Genomic DNA, 21,854 nt, shown 5'->3' on the forward strand with positions numbered 1-21,854 from the left:
TTGACTGGTCAGTTTGTAACTCTGGTGTTCGTAACTCTTAGGCTATGTCTACACTACCACGATAAATCAACCTATGCTACACAACTCCAGCTATGTGAATAACGTAGCTGGAGTCGACGTACCTTAGGTTGAGTTACCACAGGGTCTACACCGCGGAGGGTCGACGTGAGAAACTCTCCCATTGACTTACCTTACTCTTCTCATCGGGAGGAGAGTACAGGAGTCGACTGGAGAGCGATCTGCTGTTGATTTGGCGGATCTTCACTAGACCCGCTAAATCGACCGCCGGTGGATCAATCTCAGAGCGTCGATCCCAGCTGTAGTGTATATGTATCCTTAGGTTGTACTGTATAATATAGGCTATGTGTCTGTGTGCATATACATATAAAAAGCATGTGTATGGATAGATACATTCATCTAAAACTATGGATGTTTTCAGGCAATGCTGCTTGCACTAATTTAACTAGTGAATATGCCCTTAATGTCAACAAACTCTGTAAGGAAGATGGAATTATTTGAAAAGACAGCAACTTTGGTGTTGATGATGTCAACAAAAAAGCAGTGCTCCAATTTTGCCAATTTTTTTTAATTGATGACATGACCAGTGCATTAGCAGAAGCCCAGAGAAGGTTAATGAAAGCATAATGGCTGTGATAGAAGAGCGTACAAGGAATTAACTGGCTCTTGCAGGTAACTCAGCACTGAAATTAAGCTGAGGCAGTTAATAAATTGAGCAGGCCTTTGCTGTGAGCTTACTCCAACTCAACGATACTTAGTCCTATTGCACCCTAAGACAAAACAAGATGTGACCATCTAGTAAATAAACAGTCTGTGGGTCTGATTTTACATTTACACTAAGGCCCTTTACCCCATTCTGGCAGTGTAAAGGGACTTGAAAGTGCAGGTAACTGTAATTAACACCCAGATTAAGGCCTCTTCACAGTGCCAGAGTGGTATCAAAAGGGCAAAAAGGTAAATGAGAATCAGCCCTCAGCTTTTGTCGCCAGCTGTTGGGTCTGTGCTACTGTTTTCCTTGACTTTCCACGGATGTCTCTTTGGAAGTGAGGTTCAGGCTGGAACTGTTACTCAAGGACTGCATCAAAAAGTGAGTGAGTGTTTGAGAGGCTGGCCTCTGCGGGAAGAAAAGAGACCTAGCTTTTTGGGTAGGTCCGTGAGACAATTTATTGTTGCCTCCCTGCCCCAAATAGATCTAATTCCTGCCATCTGGTATCAGACCACTATGCATAGAGCTGGCCTGAGATTTTGGGAACCGGTAAGGGAGGTGTTTCGTGGAGACATACCCAAACGTAATCAGTTCTTTTTACATAAGAAGTGTGTATGTGCACGCATTCGCAAAGGGAGGAAATCGTGTTTGAATGCACATGTGTGTGCCTCTGCTGGGGGAGGAAATCTTTAAATTCTTCACCTCCTCCTCTGACAATGGGGCTCTGCTTGCTCCTTTAGGCTAGGGTTTGCAGAGGACCATAAGGGAGTTAGGTGCACCACTCACATTCAGATTCAAAGGGATTTGGGTGCCTAATTCCCTTAGGTCCCTTTGAAAATCTCAGCTTTCAACCCTAGCAATCAGTTCATATTGACTTGTGTTACCAAGGCTCTCTTCACAAGGTAAACAGCAACAAACATGCAGTAGTGGTTTTTAAATAAAACATCAGATTTTCCTTTCCATTTCTAGTTTGCTTAGATCCGGGCAAGCCGTGGTCAAGGGCCTTGCAGCGCCCAAAAGCTGACTCTGGAAGGAAGAGTTGAGTTAGGACACACAAAGTTTCAATGATTTCAGAGTTGTTTGGTTGTTTTTTCCAGGCTATGATTGGCTGATATCCTTCTCTTGTATAATGATCTGAGCAAATTCCAATTATATTGTATAAGTAACAATGGGGATAAACCAAGATAACTCGACATTTATTCTCATTCTGTGCATAAAGAAGGTCGGTCTGTCTGTCTGATTTTTTTGCATTGGCAATTTCTGATTAAAATGATCCTTTAGGGAAGAGAAATTGGTATCTGTAATAGCAGATGTCTTACTTAAGGCAGGAGTGGCACATCTAACAAAAACCTTAATGGTAGTTGAGGGTTTTATGGGAAGCTGAAACCACAAGTGTCTAACACAGTTCTGTTGATGAATACTGTATCTAGGCACAGTGTTGTTGTAGCTGTGACGGTCCCAGGATATCACAGAGACCAAGGCTGGTGAGGTAATATCTTTTATTAGACCAACTTCTGTTGCCAAGGCCTGGTCTACACTACAGAATTAGGTCAATGTAAGACAGTCTACATCAACCTACTCTGTAAGCATCTGCACCAGAGGTAGGCAACCTATGGCACGCGTGCCGAAAGCGGCACACAAGCTGATTTTCAGTGGCACACTCACTACGTGGGTCCTGGCCACCAGTCCGGGGGGCTCTGCATTTTAATTTAATTTTAAAATGAAGCTTCTTAAATATTTTAAAAACCTTATTTACTTTATATACAACAATAGTTTAGTTATATATTATAGACTTATAGAAAGAGACCATCTAAAAATGTTAAAATGTATGACTGGCACGTGAAACCTTAAATTAGAGTGAATAAATGAAGACTCGGCACACCACTTCTGAAAGGTTGCCGACCCCTGATCTACACTAAAATGTAACTCCCACCGATGTAACTCGCCCACTACACTGACTTAATAAGTCCAGCTTTGCGAGAGGCATAGCACTTAAGTCAGTGTAGTTAGGTTGATGCAGTGTCACTGTAGATCAGGGGTTCTCAAACTGGTGATCGGGACCCCTCAGGGGGTCATAACGTTCTTACATGGGGGGTCGTGAGCTGTCAGCCTCCACCCCAAACTCCACTTTGCCTCCAGCATTTGTAATGGTGTTAAATAGGTAAAGAAGTGTTTTTAATTTAAAAGGGGGGTTGCACACAGAGGCTCACCAGCACAAAAGTTTGAGAACCACTTTTGTAGATTCTGCATTACTTACATTGCCTGTTGCTCCCTTTCAGAACCCATCCCACAGCGCCCCACGCTGGCAGTTAAATCAGTGCAAGCACACCTGGTGAAGGCACACACCGCCGACACACGGAGCGTAGTGTGGATGTGTAAAACCAATTCAATTACTGTGGTGGTTGTATGTTGATGTAACTTAGGGCTTGCCTATGCTATGCAGCTTTTAGTGACAAGGCTGTGTCGACACAGCCTTGTAGATAAAAGTTAGCGTGTGTGAACACTCTTTTGCGGTATTTTGTTGGTACTTTTGCAACTTTTGTCTTTCGCGGGGGGGGCTTTACGTACCCGTGAAAGACAAAAGTTTTGGCAACAACTGTGCAATGTAGACATACCCTTAGGTTGACTTAATTTTGTAGTGCAGACTATCATTCGAGCTTAGACACACACACCCCAACTCCTTCCCCCCACCCATTTCCTCCCTGTGACTGGAGGGGTGTTAACAGGCCACTTCACCTTGAATAGTCCCTTGAAATATTTATTAACTGCTTAAGCTAAACAATCTGTTCCACCTTGTATTTAGCTGGAACAATCTGAGGGCTTGTCTACACTACCACTTTTGTTGGTATAACTTATGTCATTCAGGAGTGTGAAAAAACCACACTCCAGAGTGACGTAAGTTACACTGACAGAATCACCGGTGTGGACAGTGCTATGTCAGCAGGAGAGCGTCTCTGCCGAAATAGCTACCGCTGCTTGTGGAGGTGGTTTTATGATGTCAACGGGAGAGTTCTTTCCCGACAGCATAGAGCAGCTACACGATTGATCGTGCAGTGGCACAGCTGCATCGATACAGCTGTGCCACTGGAAGCACACCAGTGTAGACATGGTCTGAGTGAGGGCAATCTGCACTTAAAATGCTGCATCGGTGCAGCTTTGCTGCTGTAGTGCTTTAACGAAGATACTCTTCACTGATGGGAGAGAGTTCTATCATCCACGTTGTTAATCCACCTCCGCGAGAGGCGGTAGCGATGTCGGCAGGAGAAGTCCCACCAACAAAGCACTGTCTATGCCAGTGCTTAAGTCCATATAACTACATTACTCAGGGGTGTGGATTTTTCACAGCCCTGAGCAACATAGTTATACCAAAGTAATTCTGTCGTGTAGATCTGCTCTCAGTTTTCCAGACCTGAAGAAGAGCTGTATGTAAGCTTGAAAGCTTGTCTCTCACCAACAGAAGTTTGTCCAATAATAGCTATTACCTCACCTGCCTTGTCTCTCTAGGCAGTGTGGTAGATTATGGAGTTCAGGGTAGAGAGATTCATTTGAAAAGAGACTTAGAAAAGGGCTTATAGCCTGTGGTCTTTGGATACCTTGTTACTGGATTCTAATTTACAAAACTTGCCAAAGGTGTGCATGGATATGTGTGTTTCATCTTGTCCTTAGCTCAGGGGTGCTGGAACAGGTTGGGCCAGAGGGCCATGGCTCCATCACATTTTACTGGTCATAAGGGTGAGCGACGGGGGAGGGGTGGAGAGGAGCAAGTGGGGGGCAGGAGCTTGGGGGAAGGAGTGGTGTGAGGGTGGGGCCCCAGGAGGAAGGGGCAGTGCTGGGGCGGGACCTCGGACATAGGTGCTGGAACTAGGGATGCTGGGGGTGTGGGGCAGCTTGAAGTGGTCTCCATTATATACAGGGTTTAGTTTGGTTCAATGGCCACGGGGGAAGAGGCGGGTCCTTGGGGGAAGGGGCAGGTGCAGGTGGTCCTCCCCCACTTTTAGGGAGCTTCTGATGCTCTTGCCTCAGCTAACCATCCTTCTGAATTCTTTGAGATTGGTAGCAATTGATCCAAACTGCCTCTCACCATTGGTAATTTTTTCAGTTAATTACTGTGAGGAGTTTGTGATAATCTTTGAGACCAGCTGAGTCTGGGATGTGTGACTGCACAAGCCAGTGACTCCCAGTTAGTTTCCTTCCCTGAGTGTGTGATGAGGATGTGCATGGGTTTCCATGAGGCCCACCATTTGCTGAACCCTTGTCCATGCTGATTGTTTAAAGCAAGTGGTGTCTGACTTACAGAAACTTTTTTAAACAAGTACTACCATTATGGGCCAGTATTGTCAGTGCTTTACTTAAGTTAGGAAAATGCATAAGAGTTCCCTTGTCTCACCATTGGGAAGACAGAACTCTGGCCTTTTTCTTTTTGGAAAGTATTTACCCCAACATGAATACTATCCCAATCTAAATCATAACGAACAATACTAATAGGTGACTTTCCTCCCTCTACCCCAATTTACTGAAGGGATTCTTTCATAGGAAGAGAGTCAGGTTAAGAGTTTTAGTGTCATTTTCCATCATACCCTTCCTGTAGAAAGATCTGCGTCCAATATTTTTTTTCATGAGTGGTCTGTGCCTCCTTTTCCCATGATGAGCTTCCACAGCAACACATGCTCTTGTGAACATAAGGCTGAATTATTGTAACTACCTCTTTGCACAGTTGTCAGCAGGACAGCTCTGCTATTCCAACTTGCTTAGAATGCAGCAGCATGGTTTAATAACTGGTATGAGCAATCATGATCATACTCTGTCCGCCCTGTGTTATTTACACTGGCTGTGGGCAAAGTGGCAGTTTGGGTTTTATGTTGGCATTCTTTGATTTTAAAACCTGAACAACATAGAACCTGATTATATAGAAGACTTCTTCCCTGAGCCTCATTGGGGCAGCTATGTGTATTCTGACACCACCTTTTAGGTGTCCCATTGCTATCACTCAGGCTGTAAGAGGTCGCATCTTAACTTGGTGTGCGTAATTCTTTCTCCTGCAATATCCAACCCAGCTCATCTCGCCCCACTTTTTAACAAACACCTCAGCTCTTTTACTACAGATGTGTTTTTACTATAGCCACTTTTTGCTGTACATTTAATACCCTCCAACCACATATGTATCCCTCTTCGTTCATATTGAAACTACTTCTGTGTGAATTTTAAAATGTTCTAATTCCACTTTTATTATGTTTTGATTATGATGTACAGCCCCTTATGAGCCTTGATGGAGAAAGATGTGCTTTATAAACAAAATTACAATATTTTACCTGAAAATAATAATTGCTTTGTACTGTTCATATTACCTGATTTATAGCTGGAGAAAGGGAAATACATGGTTCTGTGGATTACCACATCAGTTACATTAATTCTGTGGGAACAGAAATATATTGACATTCAGCACTTAATGGTCAGTACCGACATATGGAAATTTAGGAGTCATTAAGTACAAATGTAGATGAACTCAGATCAAATTAGTGCTCAATATTCAGAGGTGATCAGAATCTGGATCCAATCCAGTCATTTGTTGGGAATAAGCTATAAATACAGAGGATTAACAAATTAGATTATAACCCTTGTAAAGTCTGGATCCTCAGGGAAAAGTTATTAGCAAAAGCACCGGTGGCTGATATTTGCTCTCTTGCCTGAGGAACCAGTTACAGTTAAAAGCAAAAGTAGCATTAAGGTCAGTGGAACTTGGAACTGCCACTGCTTTGCTTTTCATGCTTTGCCAAAAAGAGTGAAGACTGAAAAGGCTTTTCAGGTTTACCACGTGAATATCTTGTGTACCCTGAAATTATAAGCAAAGAAAGAACTGAATGCAAGCCAAAGGGCAAAGGAGGAGTTGTGTGCACACTTCAGCCAATGATAGAGATGGATTTCTCTAATACGATTTCAAGGTGGCTGCAGCTGGTAAGATGACTGCTAAGTTATGAGACATCATTGATCTCCTACTTGGACAGAAATGGGTGTTTAAAATTAGACATACCTTTATATTAGCTTTAATCTGACCTCCTGCATATCACATATCTAGTCTAGACGCGATAAATCGATCCCCGCTGGATCGATCGCTGCCCGCCGATCCTACCGGTAGTGAAGACATACCCTTAAATACCCCTATATTAAGACCGAAGACTTTAGTGAGACCAAAACATTTCAGTACTCAGAAAATTAAGGTAGAAAACAGGAGAGACCAAGGTGCCACCAATGCCAGAGGTCCCTGCAATGGCAGGGAACTGATTAGGTGATCCCAGCAAGCAAACCACCCCCATGCTGCAGGGGAAGATGAACCCCCACACACATCCCTCCCAGTATCCCTGCCAATCTGACCTAAAGGGAAATTCCTTCCCAACCCCAAATTTGTCAATCAGTATGACCCTGACCAAGTGAGCAAGACACAACTTCGCCTAATGAGCTAGTCCTTAGCATAGCTTTAAAAGGATTTTCAAAGAATCCATACATTAAACAGTCCATATTGAGCTTGAGACATGCCCATGTCTAGAGAGAGGTCTGGCCTAAAACTCCACATCTGAACTTTACAACTCAGTGACATAAAGCCAAGTGAGAAAACAAGCAATACTGTTACAATCTATGGGGACCAAAAGTGATGGGGAATCCTAACACTAAATAAGGGAACTTTTTCTGTTTGTGTCTTGGTATTGACCTATCCTTTGTAAAATCCCATAGAAAAAGCATCCCACAGAGGTCCTTGTGCTTACCTATCTTTGTATAGCACTTTGAAATCTACTGATGAAAAAGTGCTAGATTGAAAGAGGCACTGTTTATTATTTAAAATGGTAAAGTTACCCAGTTACTGCTAACTTGGTTCTCATCCTAATTCAGAGCTCTCATCTGTGGGTTTATGATCCTAAGAGAGGCAATAAGTTTGCCTGAATTTTCTTGTTGCAGCCTTAATCATTTAAGTCACATTTTACATGCGACTTGAGAGTCACAGTTTAACAAATAAACAGTCTAGACACTTGCACGACCCTTTTCACTATCTGAGTACCTCACAATTAGTTTAATAAGTGTAATAATAACTAATATATCTCTCCTGTAGGAGAAGTAGCAGGGGGTGAGGTGTACCTTGTTAAAGGAAAACCAAGTCAAAGAAATGTATTTGCATTTAGTTGTGACCATGGTGAGGTTTATGGTCATTTTTAACTTGTAGAGAGTGAGTTCCATAGTCTAGGTCCAGCTCCTATGAACGTTCCATCTTCTATACTCACAAGCCTCCCCATGTTGGTTGGGAGTTTCATAGCTTCACTGGAATATAACTGTTAGGAGAGGTCATGTCTGGAAGGAAAATGGATCTCTCTGGTAGAACTCTAACGTAGGACTTTGAATATCAGGACAGAGAGCTTGAATTTAGCATTCAATTCTCCACACTCTTTTTCTATGCCCTCTTCTCCCACTCCTTGACATGTCCACCCTTTTTCCTTTTTTTTCTTTTCTTTTTTATCCCAATAAATCTTTTTTTTTTAACCCCAAATTTTCAACACTTTGTCTCAGGGCATAGGAGATTTTTGTTGTAAAGTTTTTAAGAAACAGCCATGCATTTTGAGTTGTTATTTTTCCTTACTAGAATAGTTTCCATCATGAATATTGTTGTTTGTTGTTGTAGCAAAACATAAACTGATTATTGGTGGTGCAAGGCTACGTTTGTTAGATTATAGCGAGTTCCCCTTTTCAGGAAAATTATGTTCCTCCATATTCTGGAATTTCAGGTACTCTTTCATCATTTTATTAATTCTTTAGAAAACTATAATTTTCTTTGTGTTCTTCAGATTACTTCTCAGGTATCTAGCCACTGTCTTTATCCACTTCTACAAAGTACTTATCACATTGCTAATGGGTCTGATGAACAAAACAATGTAATAGTCACTCAGAAACAGGCCAAATTTTTTGGTGTTCTGCATAGGGAATCTAGAAAACTCTGCCTTGCTTTACTAATTCAAAGGCTTGGTAAGCATAGACTTCAGTAGTTCATTCAGAGATGCATGTAGCAACCAGATTTCTCTTGTCTCTGTGATGTGCATTCCTAAATGAGCTAGTAGTGTTTAAACACATGTAATTTTATCATTTTTAAAAAAAATCTAGATACAGTAAATCAATATTTTAACTCTAATTAATTTAGATAATTTTCTACATATCTTGGGAGATCATATCACTGTTTCTTTCTTCAGTGTTTCAAAAAATAGTGCAGTATTTAGGTTTAGGATTTAGAGAATCCAGGCCACTAAACAAAGAAGACATTAACAGATTATGGCCCTGATTCAGTAAAACACCAAGGCATCTGCTTAACTTCAAGAACCTGCTTAAGTGGTTTGCTGAACTGGGGGCCAAAAAAGAGTGGTGAATGACAGTACATAAAGCTAAATTATTATGTAGTGCTCATTATTCTCTAACGCAGTGATTCTGAAACTTTTGTACTGGTGACTCCTTTCACATAGCAAGCCTCTGAGTACGACCCCCCTTATAAATTAAAAACACTTTTTTATATATTGAACACCATTATAAATGGCGGCAAAGTGGGGTTTGTGGTGGAGGCTGACAGCTTGCGACTCCCCCATGTAATTACCTTGCGACCCCCCTGAGGGGTCCCAACCCCCAGTTTGAGAACCCCGGCTCTAATGGCTTTTTGAGATTCCCAAGTAGTAGTATTTATTATTTATATTATGATAGCACCAAGAGATCTAATGGTGCTAGATGCTGTACAGACCCAGTAAAAGCACCATATTTAATATTCAGATTCCATTTATAAATATTTTATAAAGGCTTAATAAATACTTAATACATGCTTTAATTAATGGGTAATCCATTTTTATATATTAGAGTCCAAAAGTTTAATAGTTTGTTGATAACCATTGTTTATAACCATTCATACTCATCTATAACATCACCTACTGCTTATGGCTCTTTATAACAGTAGCACTTATGTCTGTAGCATGCTAATAACATTTATTGACCCTTTATAAACCATTTAGAAATTGAACACCAGTAAAAGGCAGTCATCGACCCAAAGAATTTAGAATCTCACTTTAAGGCAAGATGTAACAATTGGTGAAGGAGCACTGTAGTTCAAACAGAGACTTATTTTTTTCTTTAGGATTTTGGAGCAGTACAAAGGGGATATAAGAGAAGCTGAGGAACTAGATCTGTAAGTTCAGAAAACCCTCAAGAGTATATTTGGGCATATTCTGCAAGTGCAAGTGAAATCTAACTTTAAGGCTCTGTACAAACTAATCCATCTATCAAAATCAATCATGTAAAGAATTAATTTGAAATAATTAACATTGTCATTTATTTGTATTGTGGTAATGACTAGAGGTTCATATTTGAGGTTGGGACCCTTTTATTCTATGCATTGCACAGATATAAAATTTAACAAAAGAAACCTACATTAAGGATCTTACTATCTAACATAAAATAGAAGAACAGCTACCAGTTATTTTCCATCATTATCTTCCCTGGGATTATTCTCATTAGCAAAAATGATCTGCGTATCTTTCTCTCTCTTCCTACCTATGGATAGTAGCAATTTGCCTTAACCAAAATCACTTTGTTTTTATTTCCATTGAGTAACGGAATTATCAGTTTCTATACTGATAATTGCAATACTATTTTAGTATGTTTAATCTGTTCTGAGTCTACTCAATTAATATTGAAAGCACCCTACAAGAGTGCAATAAAAATAATATTAACAAAACACAATAAAGTCCAGTCTATGCACACAACTTTTATTTCTGTTGATGGGCGTTGCATGCATACTCCGATGGGAAACTAGACCCATTGGGTTCATTTGTAGCAAGAGTATTTCTATCTTCAGAATAAAATCAAGAGCTAGAGATCAAAGTGACATTGTCATCTATTTAATTTGAGTGTTTTCTTCTTTATTGTTGTAATAACCTTTGAGAAGCTAGGAAATATAATTAGTCTTACATACTGATTTCGTTTCCACCTGGCAACCGTTATGTATTACTGCATCTCTAGTGCTTCTGTTGTCAACATAGCTTCCGTTTCTTTGTGCCATTTATGTTGTTCCCCTTTGTGCACCAGCCTCATTAATGATATTATAACATAATGTGAAACAACTCTTAACAATGGTTAACTGTTGCAGCAGTTAACCTAGTATTGGTATCTTTAAGATTCGGTAATGTTCCACTGCAGAAACAGTTGCTAAAGAGTTAAGTGTTTTTTCTACCCTGGTGTGCTTGTGTCTCATGATTGAAGATAATGTCCTGCTGAGACTTAGTAATTGGGAAAAAAACAACTATCTTTCCTGAAATAGAACATTGCATATTCATCCAAGGAAGCTTTCATACATTGAGTGTAAACAAGTAAGTGTTCTAATAATGAGAAGAGAAATAATTGCATGTATTTGTCTCTTTAGTGTTTAATTGCTGTGTTAAAGCATGTTATACGGTTTGTTTATCTGTGTGTGTAACTACATTATCTATATAGATAGATATGACAGAGAAAGGAAACACTGTTATCATATCCTCGCTTTATAGCATCTTGACAGGTATGGCACCAGTTGCTTCATCCCAATGTTCCTTTATTCCATTAATATTGTATTTGGTAGTTTGTAACATCCATGACTGTAGAGTCACCCACTGATTATTGATCTTTGTCCTTGCTTTTCTGGTGTGTATCATGTGACTCCTCCTGCTCAATAGATTCCTGAAAACCTCATCCATTGATCTCTACATCAGGCCCAAAACTTACGTCTGAGCTAGAGCATGTCTTCTAGAAAGAGATACAGTCTTGCTTTATAGACCATGATGGAGAATCCGTCACATCCTTCGATGATGTTCTAATGGTTAATGTTCATTGTTAAAAATGTGCATCTTATTTCTAATCTGAATTTATCTAGATGTGGCTTCCAACCATTGGCTCTCATTATGCCTTTTTCTGCTAGATATAAAGAACAATCTAATATAAGAAATCTCTTTCCCGCGTAGGTTCTTATAGGCTGTGATCAAGTAACTACTTAACCTTCTCTTGGATAAACTAAATAGATTGAGGTTCTTTAGTCTCTTACTAAAAGGAATGTTTTCCAGACCTCAGATAATTTTCCTAGCTCTTTTCTGAACTCTTTTAAATTTTTCAGTATTTTTTAAAGTATATTCCAGCAATGGTCTCACTGAGGTCGTAGACAGAGATAATACTACCTCCCTACTCCTATTCGATATTCCCCTACTTTTATATCTGAGGATTGTGTTTGCTCTCATAGCAACAGCTTTGCACTGGAAGCTCACATTCATTTAGTTATCTGTCATGACCCCCTAAGTCCTTTTCATTGTCAGTGTGTTCCAGAATACAGTCCTTCATCCTATAAGCGTAACCTACATTCTTTGCTCCTAGATGTATGACTTTGTTTTGGCTGTATTAAAACATGTTCAAATACACCCATCTTACCAAGGCATCAGCCTGTTCCCATTACTATCACTCCCAATTTTTGTGCCATCTCCAAATTTAATTTTTAAGTGCACACCTTGTAACGTTTGTGGTGTTCTTATCATCCATGGACCAAATCTTAAAAGTTGATAAGCATCCATGTTTTAGTGGGAGCACCTGATTTTAATGGGAGGCTCAACATGTCTCAGCACCTGATATGTTGTTACTAGCATTTGTTAAGCTCAGATCAGACAGAAATAATGGTGGGTGAGTGAAGCAACCAGAGGAAATATCCCAGGGAATATTTGTTCCTGGCTGCCTTTTCTCACTTAAATTTGTAGCATGGGAGTCTTGTTGGATCCTGACTGCTTCAGTATGTTCAGAGGAGTGCATTCTTTTTCCGTGTTTGGGTTTAAAATTGCTACAGTTTCTTTTAGTTGTGGACTTCTCCATAGTGATCCATTTCACCTCCAGACTGAAATGTGCTCTATTTGGAATTACATCTGAAGGCCACATGGAAACTTTGATTAGTGCAGAAAGTGACTGCCCACTCTGCATATTACTGTAGATCTGTGCTCCATAGTCTATGTTGGTTAATTTCCAAGGGCAGTTGAAGGTGTTGGTTTTGATCTATAAAACTACCATGGTTTGGGTTTTGTCTGCTTTTGAGACAACTTGTCTCTGTAAAGTCAGTGAGGTTCCACATGGGCATAGGGTCCATCCTCACAGTTCTGACTGGAGGACCAGGGACCTATTTTATTACTGTTGTATTTTAACGTACATCTATTTTAGATGAATCCGCAATCGTACTGAATTAATTAGAAATTCAGTATTTTTCCTTGATTTTACAGTAACATATAAAGGAAAGAGCTAAATTTAAATCAGTAAATAAGAAACTTAGTATCTCACCAATTAAAAAAACAAAGCAAGTTAAGTGGCATTCTAGCAGCAACTGATAGGTTGTGTCAATAATAACTCCTTCATATAACCTCTCCGTGCCCTAATTCTGCTGCATGTCAGCACTCTGTGAAAATACAGTTTCTCTAGGAATAAGAATAGAATGTGCAGTTATATTAGCTAGGACAAAACTATCAACGTTCTTGCCTCAGGGCATAAGATGATCACCAGCTAGGATCAGGAAGAAATGTTTCCCTTCTGCAGATAGGACTACATAATTGGTCAGGTGTAAACAGGGGATGGTTTTGTTTATTACTCACCTTTCTCTGCAATGTATGTTATAAGCCAATGCCATAGGAAGGATCCCAGACTAGAAGGATCATTGGTCTTGGCAACCTGTGCATTATGGCAATTCTTATGAGGTTTATTATGCTGTCTAAAATAAAAGATTCACGGTGTTTTTAAATACTGGTTAGCTTTGAAATGCATTGTTTCTAATACTGCATTGTTAGATCTGCCCCACCAATGTGGCTGTGGTCAGGGAGTATTGTCAATGCTCTGATTTCCTGTGGGATATCAAACTTGAACTAAAGAGAAGTGTCTCATATTCTAGTGAGGCTATTTCCCCCACTCCACCCCCGAGCCAGATGTACAAAGCAAGTGACAATGCTATCTGTTGGGAGCAAGCCGGAGTGTTGATGGATCTGTGTACTCTGTGCATGAGACCCTGGCAAAGTCTAGTGATTTCTTTTTTTGTGTGTGTCTTGTAGCTTACTCTTCACCAAAGTAAAGCTAGAACGGGTGCATAAAGGACCTGAAGAAGCTCTGGTGACCTGTAGACACATGTTGCGTATGTGGCAGATGGTATATAACTTTTCACAGCACAGGTAAGTTTTTTATGTGCAGTCTGACAAATTTGAGCTTTGAAATGGAGATATAATTAACTTATGATTTAATTTTCAAGATATTCTGCTCTGCAGAAAGGCAACAAATAATACAAATTTTAAAAAATACATAGTAAAGCCAAGACCTTAAGAGTTATTTTTTTATATAATTCCAACCTTCATAAAAATAAGGATTTGAGGCTAAAGAATCACTTTTTGGCCAAATTTTTCAAAATTAAGCATCTAAATCCACACTTACATGGCCTGACTGTTTCTAAAATGCCGAGCACCCATCAGCTCCCATTCAAGTCAATGGAGCTATGTTGTTTGATACCAGCAGAGGATATGGTCCCACATTTTTTCCCCAAGAAAAAGGAAAAATCTTCAGCGCTCAAGTTACTAAGTTGATTGTCTCTCATCACACAAGCCTTGCACACTGTATCACTTTCAGTGTCATTGGTGGTACTTAGCACATATTATCCCACCACTGGATAAAACTGTAACCTTCAGAAATGTTGCGGGGGAAGAGGGGTAAATTGCTAAGAATCTGCAGGCCTCAGCAGTCTGTGCATGTATTTACATACACTTTATAAAAGAACTATACATACATAAATGTGTCTGCTTAAACTTGTATCTTCCTTGAGGGATTATTAGAAACTGCCTACAGAGTTAACTCACCAGCAATTAAAATAGACCCAAAAAAGCGGTCATTAGAAAGTGAGTAGAAGAATCAGCTCTGACCTGTTCGGATCATTATTCTCCACAGGACTCAGCCTCCACAGGTCTCAGGCCTCAGTAAATAATCTTTACTCACACAAATGGTCCCATTGAAATGGGACTTGGTGTTTTTTTCGCAAATATTTCACACCGTTTCCATTATGCCCTTGTGTTAGGCCAACTGCAACAGGGTTGACTAAGAGCTTTAAAAATATTGCGGGTAGGATTTTCAAAGGTGTCTAAGGAATCTGGGTACTAATCCTTTGAAAATGCCTTTCCACATTACTAGGCATCCAGTCTTGATTTGAAGACGTCAAGAGATGAAGAATCCACCGCTTCCATTGGTAGTTTGCTCCAATGGTTAATTACACTCGCTGTTTTAAAAAAAAAAATGTGCCTTATTTCTAATTTGGATTTGTCTGGCTTTAACTTCCAGCCATGGGTTCTTGGGTATGCCTTTCTCTGCTAAATGAAAAAGCCCTTTAGTACCTAGTATTGTCTCCCGGTGAAGGTACCTATATACTATGATCAAATCACCTCTTGAACTTCTTTTTGATAAACTAAACAGATTGAGCTTTTTAAATCTCTCACTCAAAGGCATTCTCTTTGTTTCTCATTGTAAGGCATTTTTTCTAGTTCTCAAATTATTTTTGTGGTTTGTCTCTGCACACTCACCAATTTTTCAACATCCTTTTGAAAATGTGGACAACAGAACTGTACACAGTATTCCAGTGTCAGTTCACTAATGCCTTATACAGAAGTAAAATCACCTCTCTACTCCTCCTCACTATTCCACTGTTTAATACATGTAAGGGTCGTATTAGCCCTTTTTGTAAGAGTATCACACTGGAAGTTCATGCTGAGTTGGTTGTCCACTATGACCCCTAGATCCTTTTCAGAATCACTGCTTTCCAGGATATAGCCCCCCATTCTGTAAGTATGGACTGTTTTCTTTGTTCCTAGATTTAGGATCTTGCATTTGGCTGTATTAAAATGCATTCTGTTTTAATGGGCCAAGTATACCAAGCAATCCAGATCACTCTGCATGACTGCCCTCTGCTCGTCATTATTTATCACCCTGCTGATCTTTGTCATCTGCACATTTTATCATCTGTTCTATGTATAGGGATATAATGTAGTATCTCAGGTATCACTGCATGGTAACTGCTGTCAAACATTGACTTCTTAATGGTGACTTCTACCTACATACAATATTCTACCTCACATCAGTAGTGTGTTTAATGTAGTACTCCTCTACGTGTACTGCGCCATAAGCATGACATTGCTTTTAGGCGTCAGTCAGTAGCACAAGCAAAGAAGATCACTGCAGATGCTCTGTAGATACCTATATAGATAAGACAAAGATGCAAGAAGAATTAGGTCTTTCTTTCAGTTGTTTTAACACTTAAAATTAATAACAGCAATTCCAGATGATATATCAAAGTAAAATTCAACCTGTGGGTTACCATGGCCCAGTTCTGAAATGAGCTCTGTGTGAGAAGGTCCAAATGTTAGCGTGGAGTCCCTTGGGGGTTCAGGGCCCATGTGAGGAATCTCAAGTAGGATTTCAAAACCTCAGAAAAAACTACTTAATACTACTACTGTGAGCACCACTAATAATAATAATAATATTCATAATAAAAGGCCTTCAGGCCACAAATATGTAGCAGGCAAAGACAGTCCTTAGTTATATTTCACTATTATAAAGCTGATCTGTGGTGATGGGAGAGTCAAAAATAAACCCAGGACACAGGCATGAAATATCAGATGAACCAAAATCTCAGAATGCAGTCCATGCCCGAGGATTGATTCAACTCAAAGATAAGGCCTCCAGATCAATTATGCTTCCATGGTAACTTTATTAATGTTCCTGAGATAAGTATTAACTGGATAGTGAGCAGTGTACTCTGATGTGTGTCTGAAAAGAGTGGCAAGAAGCAGCCACCTTTCTTTTTAATCCTTTGCCCTTTGGTGAGTGGTGAGAGCAGACATCATCATCCCTCTGTTCTTCTTTGAGTGATTGCTCATGTCAGTTCCAATTAGGTGTGTGCGCGCCGCATGCATGGTAGCCGGAAGGTTTTCCCCCTAGCAGTACCCATCAAATTGGACCGGGCACCCCCTGGGGTCGCGCCTTCATGGCACTGAATATAGGGCCCTGCCAACCCACCGCCACTTCAGTTCCTTCTTACCGCCTGTGACAGTTAGCCGGAACGCTTGTAGCTCTTGCTTTGCAAGTGCAACTTCCCTAGTATCTTGAACATTTGTCTTGTAAATAGTTTTTAGATAAATGTATAGTTTTAGTATACACCTCTATCCCGATATAACGCTGTCCTCGGTAGCCAAAAAATCTTACCGCGTTATAGGTAAGCGTTATATCGAACTTGCTTTGATCTGCCAGAGTGTGTAGCCCCGCCCCCCTGGAGCGCTGCTTTACCGCGTTATACCCAAATTCATGTTATATCAGGTCGCATTATATGGGGGTAGAGGTGTAGTGTTAGAAGTGCTCTAATCATGAAATGTGTTTTGGTTCTTACCCACCTTCACCCCAAAAAAAACCTCCACAAAAAATAACTATAAATGGAGTTCTGCTGTGACATAATATAGGAGGGGATCTACCTGGCAAAATATTCCATTTTTTTCCTCTGGGATAAGGCCCCCCTTCACTGCTGCTGTTGCAGATGCCTCTGGATAAGACCATAGCTGGAAGCAAATGTATGTATCATAAATTGGGGAACAAGAACTCCTCGTAATGTAATAGTTTTTTAAGCAGTAGCCTTTCTCCTTTCCTCTGTTCAGGCAGAACAGAGGGGGAGAGAAAGGTGCTAATCCTCTTAAAATGATCCGTTAGCAGGTATGTGGTAGGAGACAATTGGTGCAAGAGGAGTGGAACTGCCTTCCCTATGAACCAAATCCTCATGCTAGCACCAACTCTGAATCGATGCAGAGAAGCAGTGGTCCAGGCCGCTTGTGCCGCCTTGTGGTGTGCTGGAGGGTCTATGCAGCAGAGAATCCTTTGGCCCTGATTCTAGCCAGTAACAATGTTCCCGTGAACTAATCTGCAGAGACCCTCACAGATCAAGGATGCTGGGGCTTTCTGCACAGAACCCAAAGCTAATCAAATAAATTAGAGATGGCAAAGCCCTGTTAGAGCATCTTGTCTATCCCCTGCCTGAGCAAGACTGCTTCCTACTGTAAGGGTACATCCATACTACCAGCCCGGGTCGGCGGGTAGCGATCGACTTCTCGGAGTTCGATATATCACGTCTCATCTAGACGCGATATGTCGAACTCCGAACGCGCTCCCGTCGACTCTGGAACTCCACCACCGCGAACGGCGGTGGCGGAGTCGACGGGGGAGCCGTGGACTTCGATCCCGCGCCGTGAGGACGGGTAAGTACTTCGAACTAAGGTACTTTGAGTTCAGCTAGCTGAACTTGTGTACCTTAGTTCAACCCCCCCCCCCCCCCAGTGTAGACCAGGCCTTAGTATCCTTGAGAGCTATTTTCCACTCCACTTTCTTTAGTCTAAAACGATGTTTCAGCATGAACAATTTTCAGATCTTGGAGAAAAATCAGCAGAACTCTTTCCCCAGTACATTTCAACAGCCACTGCCCTGTACTGAAGGGTACAGCTATCAAATCTAATGGCCATTCGATTGGATTACTGCATGTTTTGGAGACCTAATTCTGTCAGTGGCCACCTAACACCATCTTGTTTCGTTACAGTGGCTCTGAGAAAGAAAGCAGTGTGACTGAAGTGCCGATGATCAAAAAGCACAATGGGATGCATCTTTCTCTCCCTGATGCGCATGATACTGACTCTGGTGAGGAAAATAATTTTTAAAAAACTTTCTGCTTTCCAAAACCAAATGCATATTTTCATAAGAGAGAGAAGGTGGTGTTTTCTAGTGTTCTGGGCACTGCTCTGGGAGTCAGGCATTTTGAATTCTATTCTTGATTCTGTAACTGCCCTGGTGTGTGACCAGGGCAAGTCATTTCACTTATCTCTACTTCAGTTTCCCCATCTATAAAAGGGACATCATGATACTTACCTCTTTTGGTAAAGTACATTGATATCTGTAAATGAAAAGTGCTAGATATGAACTTCCTGTTAGTACTAGTAGGTGAAAGTCCATGCTGTCATATGGGTATAATTTATAAAGTTATGTGTTTTAAAAAAATGGCTGAGAACTTAAAAACTGGACGGTAACAGGCAACATATCCCATTGATGATTCAACCTGGTGATATTCTGGACAAAAAGAGATCTCAGCCATGTTTGTAGCTGTTTCCATCACAAACTTAACAGACAATATAGGCTCTAGAGTGATGTTTGGGGTTATTGTCTGGGGCGGGGGGCTGTGCTGGGAGATTTGTTGGCAAATGGTGGGCATGTGCTGCCATGAGGGGCTATGTATATTTGGAGTTATTGTGAATGCTGGTTGCGGTGTTGTGTGGGTGGTTGTGTTAATTTGTGTTTAGGAGGATTGTGCTGGGAGAGTTGTGTCAATTTGTGTGGGTGGCCATATGAGAGCATATGAGAACTGGTGATTCTAACAAACTTTACAACTACTCCTTCAGACACCAGACATTGAGCCCACTGAGGGGGAAGTTATGTGAAGGTCTTGAATCCACTACCCAATGCAAACTGCATGTTGTAATGTTTTTAGCACATGATTATGCAAACTTACGCAGAGAGAAGCATATTCCACTGTACACAGCTTTTATAGATTTAACAAAAGCCTATATGACACAGTTAGTCGGTCAGGGCTTTACATAGTTCTGAAGAAGCTTGGTTGTACACCTATATTGCTAAGCCTTGTGAAATCCTTACACAATGGCATGAAGGCAACTGTAATGTATGAAAACCAGGAGTCTGACTCATTTAACATCAACAGTGGAGTGAAGCAGGATTGGATACTGGCTCCTACATTATTTAATATTTACTTCTCATTCCTGCTTTGGTATGTGTTCTGTGGTGTTCGGGAGGTGTCTGTCTTAGCACCAGAGATGACGTAGGTTTGTTTAACATGTCAAGGATCAGAGCTAAGACGATGGTGAAGGAGATCACCATAAGGGACCTGTTGTTTACAGATGATGCAGCCCCTATGGCTCACAGTGTTGATGCCCTACAACATCTTATTACCCAGTTCTCTGATTCATGGGAAAAAAATTGGCTAGCAATAAGCGTGAAGAAGACTGTTCTCAGGAACCAAGACTCTTCAGAACCAGTTCTGGATGTCACCTTAGATGGTATTCATCTAGATGTTGTTGACTAGTTTTGCTACCTTGGCTGTACTGTTCCGGCAATGTAGATCTTGATGCTTAGCTCACTAGTAGAATCGGCAAAGCAGACAGGAACTTTGGTCTTTTGCAAAACAGAGCCTGGAATAATAACAAATTGTCAACTAAAAGGAAAATCTCTGTTTATGAAACATGTGTTATCCACTCTTCTGTATGGCTCAGAAAATAAATGACTTACACCAAACGTACCAAAACACTAAACAGCTTTCGTATCAGATGCTTGCATAAAATTCTTTGAATAAGATGGCAAGACAAGGTGACAAAGTGGAAGTGTTAAATCGTGCTCGTATGTCATTCATGGAAATGTTGATTAGTAAGAAAAGACTCGGGTGGCTCGGACATATCAAGCAAATGCCGGGATCCCTAAGAGTGTGCTGTACTCTGAAGCTTGCAAAGGGTCTAGAAAGAGAGACAGACCGCTGTGCAGATTTCAGGATGCTTGTAAAGATGACTTTGTATCCTTTGGCATCTCTATGGATGATTGGGAAAGGAGTGCAGAATGCTGCTCTGGTTGGTGGAGCCAGCTTGTAGATGGAGCGAGGTGTTGCAAGTCAGACTGGATCAAGCTTTGTGATGACCGGCGTCAGAAGAGGAAAGAATCTGCTGCTTGGATTCAGAGCGTTGCTAGTGCCTGGGTGTGCCCTACCTGTGGATGGGACTGTCACTCGTGCATCAGACTCAGCAGCCATCAGAACTCATTGACACATACACCGTGCTCTGTAAAGAGTGACCGTGCCATTGACTTGATGCAAACTTTTGAAAAATTCATAGAGGAGGAGAAATGGCTGTATTCCCTGGTGCTGAGGAAGTAGTTACCATTTAGAACAGATAGTTTAAAGGCGAGAACTTCCCTGGCTTCTCCCATCCTTGCCCTTATAAGTAAACCATTGGGTTTATCTCAACAGCACTCTCTTGATTACAAAAAAAGAAAAACAGTGGCCAGGAAACAGTTAATTTGTGTTCACTACAAGGCCTGATGCTGGTGCATGCTCAGTGGTCCCAACTCCAATTCACTTAAGTAGGGTAGATGATACTCAGGGTGGTTAACCTGTGATGCCATCTGGATAGCCATGGCTATGCTTCTATTTTTAGTGCAGTAGTTCTAATTGAACTAGCATGGGTATGTCTCTCTGCAATGGAAATTACACTCTCAGCTGCAGTGTAGACTTACCCTTGGAGAGAAGGATATCACATGCAGAAAATGGCCACTTATTTTGTGCCAAATCTTTCAGTGTTAAATACACATCTCTTAGTAAATTGTGTAGGATTAAGATATATCTTCTTCAGATGGATAAAATGCATGAGAAGCTTAGGATCTGACCTTACAAGCATTTATGCATGTGAACTTTACTCATGGAATTCATTGCGGCCGCTCCTGTGTGCGTTTGCAGCATTGAGCCCTTAGTGTATATATTTATAACACTGTAATCTTATCAATTCTGTGCTCATCTATTCATGTAATTTTTAATCTGTTTATTCCATTTCCTTATATTACCTTCTGCTATGATGAGTCTCCATACTTGGTTTAAATCCACTTTTCCGTTGTCTGCATGAGGCAGGGTCATGCAGTATGAATTTGACTTCTTGAAGATAACAAGTCAAATTCAGCACTAATGTAAGAGTGTGCTACTTCAGTTTACTTACAAAGGAATTAAGGGTGTAGTGTTTTCAAGAACAGGCCTTTTGCAATGAGGCATTCTAGCCCAATGGATGGGGCAGGGACTCATGAGACTTGGGTTCTATTCCCATCTCAGCTATTGCCTCAGTACATGACTTTGGGCAAGTCACTTAAACTGAATTTTTTAAATTTTGTGTGCCTCAATTTTTGGTGTCTAACCTGAGAAAACTAAGGGTAGGTCTATACTCACCGTCTGGGTCGACGCGGTGAGTTC

The 21,854-nt window shown here is 40.8% G+C and overlaps 1 protein-coding gene across 4 annotated transcripts in view; it reads left to right on the forward strand.

Moving 5' to 3' along the window:
- TTC7A (tetratricopeptide repeat domain 7A) overlaps positions 1 to 21,854 on the forward strand; it is a 282,224-nt gene that overhangs the window by 178,003 nt on the left and 82,367 nt on the right. For all 4 annotated transcript variants that reach the window (XM_039529567.1, XM_039529569.1, XM_039529568.1 and 1 more), the window contains 2 exons: positions 13,831 to 13,947; positions 18,387 to 18,484. In XM_039529567.1, coding sequence (XP_039385501.1) covers positions 13,831 to 13,947; positions 18,387 to 18,484 — 215 coding nt within the window. The remainder of the gene's footprint in view (positions 1 to 13,830; positions 13,948 to 18,386; positions 18,485 to 21,854) is intronic.

The sequence above is a fragment of the Mauremys reevesii genome, linkage group 3 (genome assembly GCF_016161935.1).
Source record: "Mauremys reevesii isolate NIE-2019 linkage group 3, ASM1616193v1, whole genome shotgun sequence".
Lineage (NCBI taxonomy): Eukaryota > Metazoa > Chordata > Testudines > Geoemydidae > Mauremys > Mauremys reevesii.